The sequence below is a fragment of the Microtus pennsylvanicus genome, chromosome 2 (assembly GCF_037038515.1).
Source record: "Microtus pennsylvanicus isolate mMicPen1 chromosome 2, mMicPen1.hap1, whole genome shotgun sequence".
NCBI classification, from domain to species: Eukaryota; Metazoa; Chordata; class Mammalia; order Rodentia; family Cricetidae; genus Microtus; species Microtus pennsylvanicus.
The window spans coordinates 22,796,849-22,806,048 of NC_134580.1; the positions used below are offsets into that span (position 1 = coordinate 22,796,849).

A 9,200-nucleotide genomic window follows, 5' to 3' on the forward strand; every position below is an offset into this window, starting at 1 on the left:
GGAAACTGGAATGTCATTGGAGCCAGGGTTCAAACTGGGGGAGTCAGTCCCCAGAAGCTACAAGTTTTGTCAGCATGAAAATATGCTTCTCATTGGTGGGCCCAGCATTTGTAAATGCATGGTTTGCTCCTGTAAAACAAGATTGTCTGAGGCTACTAAATTTCCATCAACATCTTTAGTAACTACATGCTTGCTATTAATTTGATTCAAGTCATTTTGCTTATGTTATTTATGGATGGAATGAACTGAATTCTATTTGCTCCATAATATACAAATGAACATGCTATTAAAAAAACATTTTACATTCCGTTCAGGATATTTTATTTTTATGGATTTTATTCCCTGGTGCTAATACTCCCTCAATGGGCAGGCTAGCATAGACATACAAAAACACCTCATTGCTGGTCTGTAATAGCCCATAAGGCTTTTGAAACCACCACAATATGATATCAGCAGTGAAATACTATTGGAGGTTTCCAAATTAATGTCACCCCTTTCTATCGAATTTAAATGATATGACGCTGGTAAGGATGATTTAAAATAAGCCAACGATTAAGATTACCTAACAGACAAAATGTTTTCTTTTTTGCTTTTTTTTTTTTTTTTTTGGATTTTTGAGCCAGGGTTTCTCCATAGCTTTTGGTTCCTGCCCTGGAACTAGCTCTTGTAGACCAGGCTGGCCTCGAACTCACAGAGATCCGCCTGCCTCTGCCTCCCGAGTGCTGGGATTAAAGGCGTGCGCCACCACCGCCTGTCAAAATGTTTTCTTTTTTTAGTATGAAACCCAAAGAAAAATCCACGGTAATTTAGGAAACTGATAATGTCTTTATTTCCAGAAAGAATCAATAGCAAATCCAATGTGTGAGAGATGGGATGTGAGTAGATTTCAGCCTACAATCTGAGCTTTGGGTCATAGAAAACAGAACAAAGGGTTAGGGGATCAGGTAAAAACTTGTATAAAAAAGTTGAATGAAAACTTTGCCTTCCTCCAAGATGACGTCATGTGTAAGTCACTTTAAGAACAGATGGTCTTCACTTGTCCTGTCACTGTGGTTTTGCTGTCGCCTGGCTTTCCCTGTCAAAGCAGAGGAGAGGGCGCTCTCTCTCCACGTGGCTCCTAAGTGTGATCCCCAGCAGCCAGTCCCAGAGCAGTGCTCTCAAGTCTGGAACTTTCGTGACTGGAGAAGAGAACCCAAAGCAAGGGGAAAAACTAGTCACATAGCTTTAAACCAGTGGTTGGTTCTCCACCTCCCTAAGGCTGCGACCTTTTAATACAGTTCCTCGTGTTGTGGGAACCCCCAACCGTAAAATTATTTTCATTGCTACTTTATAACTGTTTTTGAATTGTAATTTATGGTTATGGCCGTAATGTAGATATCTTTTAGATAGATGGTTACCAAAGGGGTCGTAACCCACAAGTTGAGAATCACTGCCTTAGGCCTCTGATTCCTCTGAAGAAAGGATAGCCACAGTTCCAGGACCTCTGCCTTGGGCTTCTTGACTGCTGCGTCCTTCAGTTTTCACAGTACCCTGAGAGGCTGGAATCTGGTGAATTAAAGTATCAGTGTCTCAGTTTAAACCTCTCCACTAAAGTCCTGTGTTCATTTACAACAGTTGAGGAACCAGGCACACGACTCCATCACGGGCGCTGGTTTAAATATCACCTTTCATCATTTCCCTCAGACAAACAGTAGCATAACAGGAAGCATCAAGATCAAAGGAGATGGACAGGGATGGGGTTACATCATCAGCGTGAGACCCTTCCACGTTAGCATCAGAGTCAGGATGGAAGAGTTGGTACGACACATTGTGGGGATGTTTCAAGATGTGCCTGTAGCATCCTGGTACATTCAGCTTCAGGGCGGGCACTCTAAACCTACAGGCCTGCAGTCCATCCCTGCTAAGGACTCCACGGAACCACTGCCCTACTTTGTTTTCTGGGTACTGAACGTTGTATCCAAGTACTGGCAGAACCACCTGGGGAGGGCAGGGAGAGACCACAATACATGGATTAGCCTTCAGAAAGATATGCCTTCATATTTTACCTTTATGACCACAACCCAGATTTGCAAAAACAGCGTCAGGCTATAAATATGATAGCTGGCCTAAGACGTTTTGAATACTACCTAGGATGCTTTTATCATTACTGGTAAAGTAAAGAGCTAACTAACACCAAGGTCTAAGGAGACTTAAGGTCATCCGCTTATATCAGGTGACGCTGGGCAAACCAAAATTCAAAAATAAAGGTTGATTTAATTTTCCAGTAAGGACCCCATCTCCAAAAGCATGCAATCCTAAAGCAAGAGTCTTCTGTGAAACAAAGAACTGTCTCTACTGCTGGCCACTGCTATTTTGGATGATAATCTGAAATTCCTTTTAATAAAAAGCAACAACATAATCAGTCAACAGGAAATATTTTCATTTTGTCAGCTGTATGCGCATGAGTAAACCTTCTCTTGTGATCTGCAGAGGTTTTCTCTTGTGATCTGCAGAGGTTTTCTCCTCTGATCTGTGAGGTTTTCTCCTGTGACCTGTAGAGGTTTTCTCCTGTGATCTGTAGAGGTTTTCTCTTTTGCTGAAGCTAGACAGCATGTCTGTATACTAAAATGCATTTAGAAAAACAGGCAAAATCTTCAAATATAGATGAATCTCAAAGAAGCCAGACACAGAAGGCTGAGGCAGGGCTATGGGTTGGAATCCAGCCTGGGCCACAGCTAGGCTTCAGAACCTTGATTCACTTGTGACCCACATTATAAAATTGTATATGATCCTAAGTATAAAACTCCATAAAATTGGTATAAAAACCAAACACTTACTTATAATAAATCATAAAAGATTTATTTCAAGACAATTCTTCGATACATATAAAATTCTGCCATTTATTAAAGACAATTTAATTATCATTAAGTTATTAAAGCAAACATGCATACCAGTGAGATGATATGCTTTTTCTTTTCATATAAATAAATCATTAACTCTTGCCTGGACATTTGAAACCATAAAATGAAAAGCATTTTCTATGGTTTTCAGAGTTGACAGATGTTTAGATTTTGTAATCTTTGGCACTAAGAGTACCATTTCATATAAGCACATGGCCCAAAAGGGCAGAGGAACATTTAGAGCCATTTCATAAAGTGTTGGAAATTCTGTCCTAATTCCAAATCAAAACTCATTTCACTATCTTTTTTATGACATTCAGTTCAGCAACCAAGACAGCAACTTTTAAAATCAAGTACTCTAACACAATACAGCCCAAGCATATATCAATATTCACATGCTGATAAATGACGGTAGGAAAACAATAAGTCTTTGCTTTCCAGAAGTAAACCATGGTTTTTTAAGAAAAGAAAACTTTGTGTGCACACCAAAACCTACAACTGATAATATGTAATGGTCTGGAATCTGAGCTGAGGTATTTCAGGCATCACCATCATTATCATCACCACCATCTTCATCACCACCATCCATCACCAAAATCCTTCACCATCATCACCGTCATCAATCACCACCACCATCACCATCACCATCATTAATCACCATCATCATCACCACCATCAATCACCATTATCCATCAGCATCATCAATCATCATCATTACCATCATCACCATCACCTTCATCACCATTATCATCATCACTAGCATCATCATCACCATCATCCATCACCAAAATACTTTACCATCATCAGTCATCATCAATCACCATCATCATCACCATCATCAATCACCATCATTCACACTATCATTCATCACCATCATCATCATCAATCACTATCATTCACCACCAACACCATCATCAATCACCACCATTCATCATCATCAATCACCACCATTCATTACCATCATCAATCATTATCACCATCATCATTATCAATCACCATCATCATCATCTATCATAATCATCATCACCATCATCATCTATCATAATCATCATCACCATCATCACCATCTACAATGCTAGACAGGATGGTACACACAGGGCAAAGTGGCTACAGAGAACCAAGTCTGCATTGAAGCCACATGATGCAAAACTAGTGAATGTATCTAGAAATGCCTTGGGTCCATTTTGCATTTGATTTTTAATTCATTTTCTATCCCTATACATTCGGAAACCTTGAATTGCTACAGAAATTTTGCAACCTCCACATTTAATCATGGGATCACAACCTACAGTCTAAGAAGATGGAATATAGAAAGATACACATTTATGTAACTTTTTCCAAACATAAAACCACAGAGATCACAGTGATAGAAATTAAATCAGTGGTTCCCGTGAAATAGGATTAATGCGACCCTGGAAAGAGGATTAATGTGGAGGCCAAACATTGGGAAACACTGGAGGGAGACATGAACATTGGGAAATATATATAAAATTTAAACAATATATAAATATATAAAATTATATAAAACAATATATAAATATATAAAACATATATAAACAAAATATATAAAAATATATAAAACAATATATAAATATATAAAATTATAACAATATAAAATTATATTGTTAGGGTATAGATTATAGCATAATAGGTTTATTTAAGCATAAATATATTTAAAAAGCATGAATTACTAGGATATAAAATAGAGCACTTCAAAAGTTACCTAGCAAGGTCAGATTTGTCTTTCATGGACAATGTTTACTTAAATTTAAGTGATGGTAACTTTTAACCAAACTTACCTGGTGTATTGTGTATGTGTTTGCAAATTCCTCTTCTTTGGTCACCAGATGAACCTAGTTTCATAAAATACAATGGAAATGAGTAGTTTCCACTGTTCAGATTACCACAGTGTTTCCTAACTCTGATTTATACACTCAATATACATATGTTCAAACACAATCTTTTTATAATAACCTGTCTCCAGAGGAGCCCCCTACATAAAAGACAGACCAGTTCTTTCTGCTTTAACCACGCACTACTGAACCTGAAAAGCAGCGATAGTGGCTGCCCGGAGGCGACACTTTCCTCAGTCACCAATGAATGATGCCAAACCAAATGTCTGCTTCTGTATAGCTAGCCCCTACCTTCAACCGCCCCTTTCCCCAGGAAATACAGCAATATTTTATTCAGCCATCTTTCTTGTAGGTATGTTTGAGAGGACTGTAGGAGGCATCTGAAAGCCGAAAGGAATAAAGAGGCATGTGATAAATTAAGTTTGAGAAAGTCTGCTGCCCAGCATCACAGATTACACAACTCCTGCCTGGAGAGATGCTCAGCTGTTAGGAGCACTGCTCGTGCAGAGGACAGGATTGGCGATGCAGCTGTGCCTGAATAAATCATGAGTTTTCAGACATAGGGTCAATAAACGCCTGCTGGTTTTTTTTTAATTAGGTTGAGATGGCTATTACCTGAAACAAACTAGCCTTAATTCATACATCTTGGAGGCTATCACTGATGTAGTAAAGACTTCTTTATACAGAGTTTAGTCTACCTTTCCTCTAGTTCTGAAGGGCTGGGCCTTCATGTTCCTCCAGAGGAGACCCACTTAGACTCCTGGGTCTTTTTAGGGGCACTACATGTGCCTAAATATGTTCTGAATTTTTCCTTTCCCATCTGGGCTTCAGTTCTCACTCTTAAAAAAAATACAAGTTCAAGGACCAGACCTCTGAAATCCTTTACTCCCCTAAAATCTAACAGTTTTTGCAATGAATAACATGAAACACTACTCAAGGTCTTGTCCCTGGTTTTAACCATCTTAAAATTGACTTAAGATAATGTTAGAAAAAACTTCTTTGTTCCTTTATTTTACACTATTATGGGAATTCTCACAAGACTTACAAAATTCAGCTTCACTAATTAGTTCAAAGCTATATAGATAAAAATGCCACATGGACAGGGAAGAAATGGAAAAAGCGAGCTTTATAAAAATAGTCATGACATAACTTCATTAATATAAATGTCATAAAGTCACATGTATATAAAACCACGTGTATAGGAAAGAAACATAGCATCCTCTATACTCATAACATCATAGAACTTATTTTTTTTTCTTTTAAGCTGTACAGCTCCTACACCTGTCTTTCCTCGGCATTATATACAAATAAAAGTCATTCAGGCAAAAGCAGGGAGCAGTCTGATGAACCATGCTGGGCAACAAGGAAGCAAGGGAAAGCACCTTGCTGTGTGTGCAGACACGCAGCTCTGCAAGGTGTGACCCTTGTCTTTAGGAGGGCAGCCAACATGTCTGGGGCATTACACGAACAGGTTTGTCTGTTTGTTTTTGAGATGTACTCTTTAGAGAGAGCTTTTTCCACCTTCATTGCCAACACTGACTCCTTCTTCACTTAGCAACATATGTTGACTCCCAGCTGTCAGAAAAGTAAAGCCTGAGATTATTGTGTGATATTTTGACCGTATTCTGACAATAAAGCTTGCTTGAGTCAGAGGGCAGAGCTAGCCACTAGCTGACCAAAATTAACCATAGAGGTTTTGGAGGACTGAAGACAGATAGGAGACAGGAAGTAGTAAGGCGGGGCTGAAATAGGATCTCAGCCTTTTGGATAGGTCACTGGAGGCTGCTCTGCTGCTTCTTTGATCATGCAGATTTCTACCCCAGTAATCTGAATCCCAATTTTTGATAAAGAAAAATTAAATAAATGATTCAAGAGATAAGCAAAAGGAAATGTTTTGCAGTTACTGTTTCTGGTGTGGCAAGTCACCTCCTTGATGGATGGATACTCACTTTACTGCTTGGGACATGCTCGTCAACATCTTCATCCAAGCAGATCAGGTCCCCCTCCACCACTCTGGATCCATAGGCTGCAAGTCTGTAAGACGCTGCCTCATTCCAAATCTTGCTACTGTATGCGTGGATGTAGAATATGCGCATGGAATGGGGAAAAGAGAACCAGGCCTGGACACAGCCTTCCTCCGTCACGCCGAAGCGATGCAATGACTCCAGAAGAGCCCGCTCTCGAACTCTGAACTCAGGCATCAGTGACAGCGTGCCTTTCGCATCCTCTGAAATGGAGGACAAATCAGCTAGGACAGGAAACCCTGATTGCTTTTCGGGCTGGGGGGGGGGACTTAATTGGGGGAGGGAGAGGGAAATGGGAGGCGGTGGCGGGGAAGAGACAGAAATCTTTAATAAATAAATAAATTAAAAAAAATCAGCTGGTAGGCACCTCCACTGCAGAGCTACCTGGGGGAGACTTTTACAAGCAGTCTAAATGAGAGGCCATCATTTTCTGGAGAAACTGAACACTACTGGTTAAATCCAATTATACTTTTAAAAACTTGCTTTTTTTCTTTTTAAACTTTTATTTTCTTTAAAAAAAAATAAGAAAGATCAAGCGAGTCTAGCATTAGGAAGGGCTGGCCAGATCCCTTCCTCAGAACAGAGTTAATCTAATTCAGAAGACTGCCCAACAAAAAGAACTAATCACCAGGGGTTAAACAGTAAATTGGAGGGGTCTAGGAGCTTCTGAAGAACTGTTATAGACATACAATAGAAAGTCAGATGAATAAATTGTGACAATCTGTATCCTAGCTAATGGGTTTTAAAACATGTATTGCTGAGTCCCAAAGATGCTTATTCATGGGGGGCCTTGTAACTGCTATTTAATAAAAGTACTGGGTGCTCTTTGGGTGCATAAGGCTTCGGAATCGCTGACAAGAGAATTATTGTCTCAGATTCTACAAGAGGAAAAACATCACATGTGGACAGAGAAGCCATCGCTCACCTGCCGCCACACTCAGAATCAGAATCGCATTTCTTCAGTGTGTCTGTGAACAGTGCTATATACACACATCAAATCAAGTGCCAAAGGGGAGCCAGGAATACGCGACAGCTCCTCAGAAACAATTCCTAAATGAATTCCAGTCAGCTGGAGGCTTTGCTGGTTGCTGCGCCTACTGCCATCAGTCCGGTGTGGAGTGAAACTCCTCCTACAGGACTTCAGTGAAGGAAGACTAGGTAAAGACTTCCCGCCTCTCCTTACCCCACAGTACAGGTAGGACAGACAAAAGTCCAAGCAAGCCAGATAAAAGGAAGAACCTACGTCAGGCAGCCAAATGATTCAAAGTACAAACCGTTCCCATTCTTCCTCCCCTCTAACAGTCCCCCAGCTCAGCTACACCTGCTATTTCTCAGTGTATGCACCTGAAGGACAGGCCCACGCAGGGTATTTTTATCTGTGTCTGTATTACCATAGATCAGCAAAGAAACTGACATACCAGTTTGAAGAAAGTATGTCTTTGCTTTATTGACAGGATCATCCACGTCTTCTGGTGTAAGAAATAATTTTATGGCCTTCACCTTGAAAAATTAACCAAGTAAACAGGTTTTAAAAATTGGCAAATTACTTTTTGAAAAAGGTGCAAAGTCTTGGGCATCTGGAAAGGACGGAAAACGTTGCTGTTATTTTCTTCCTTGAGCTTTCAACATTTAATAAGTTTCACATGTAGAGACGACCCTTCCACACAGACCAAAAGTAACTACAACACTGGAGAAGCCCTGACCTTGAGCATCTCATTTCTGTCCCTCCGTGTTCAGCCAAGATGCAAACAGCCTAAATACTCAGACTTAGCCAACACACGGCAAAAGCAGTGGAGGAATCAACAATATCAAGCCATTAGTTTCACTTATATTCTCAATTCTTTGAAATTTTGGTTCCTAAAAAATAAGTTAGGGCTGGCACGATGACTCGGCACATAAAGGTGCTTGCCACCAAGCCTGAGGACCAGAGTTCAGTCCCCAGGACTCACGTAGTGGAGAGACCTGACTTTGGCAAGTTGTCTCTGACCTCCATAATGGCAAAATATAATAAAAAGTGTCAATTTTAATATTTGTTTTAACATCTTCATAGTTTGCTTTAAGTCATACACATATATGATGTTTCTTTTTTAATTTTAAAAAAATTATCTATTTCCTGTTATTTTATCTCTGGGATTTATTTCTGAGTATGTAGCTCATAGTATGAAAGCAACTTAGAATAATACATTCATCCCAATTTCCATTCCATCTTCTTCTATAGTATTTATCCAAACAAATATTCATAAAAAGTTAATACTTCTGTGGTGGCGGATTTTCTGACAACTTGACACATGTCAAGGTGATCTGGGATGAGGGAGTCTCAGTTAAGAAAATGTCCCCATCAGATTGGCCTGTGAGCAAGTTTATAGAGCATTTTTTTGATTAATGATTGATGTGGGAGGGCCCATCTCATTGTGGGCAAGTGGACATTGATTATTTAAAAAAAA

At 39.6% G+C, this 9,200-nt stretch overlaps 1 protein-coding gene across 2 annotated transcripts in view; it reads right to left on the reverse strand.

Moving 5' to 3' along the window:
* Nucleotides 1-805: 805 nt before the first annotated feature.
* The window catches only part of Pus7l (pseudouridine synthase 7 like), a 22,145-nt gene continuing 13,750 nt past the window's right edge, over nucleotides 806-9,200 (reverse strand). Inside the window, exons 6-9 of one of the 2 annotated variants that reach the window (XM_075960444.1) lie at nucleotides 8,175-8,256; nucleotides 6,682-6,959; nucleotides 4,679-4,732; nucleotides 806-1,977 (exon numbers count right to left, since the gene is read on the reverse strand). In XM_075960444.1, coding sequence (XP_075816559.1) covers nucleotides 1,654-1,977; nucleotides 4,679-4,732; nucleotides 6,682-6,959; nucleotides 8,175-8,256 — 738 coding nt within the window. In that variant the 3' untranslated portion in view covers nucleotides 806-1,653. The remainder of the gene's footprint in view (nucleotides 1,978-4,678; nucleotides 4,733-6,681; nucleotides 6,960-8,174; nucleotides 8,257-9,200) is intronic. The other variant, XM_075960445.1, reaches the window with a different exon arrangement.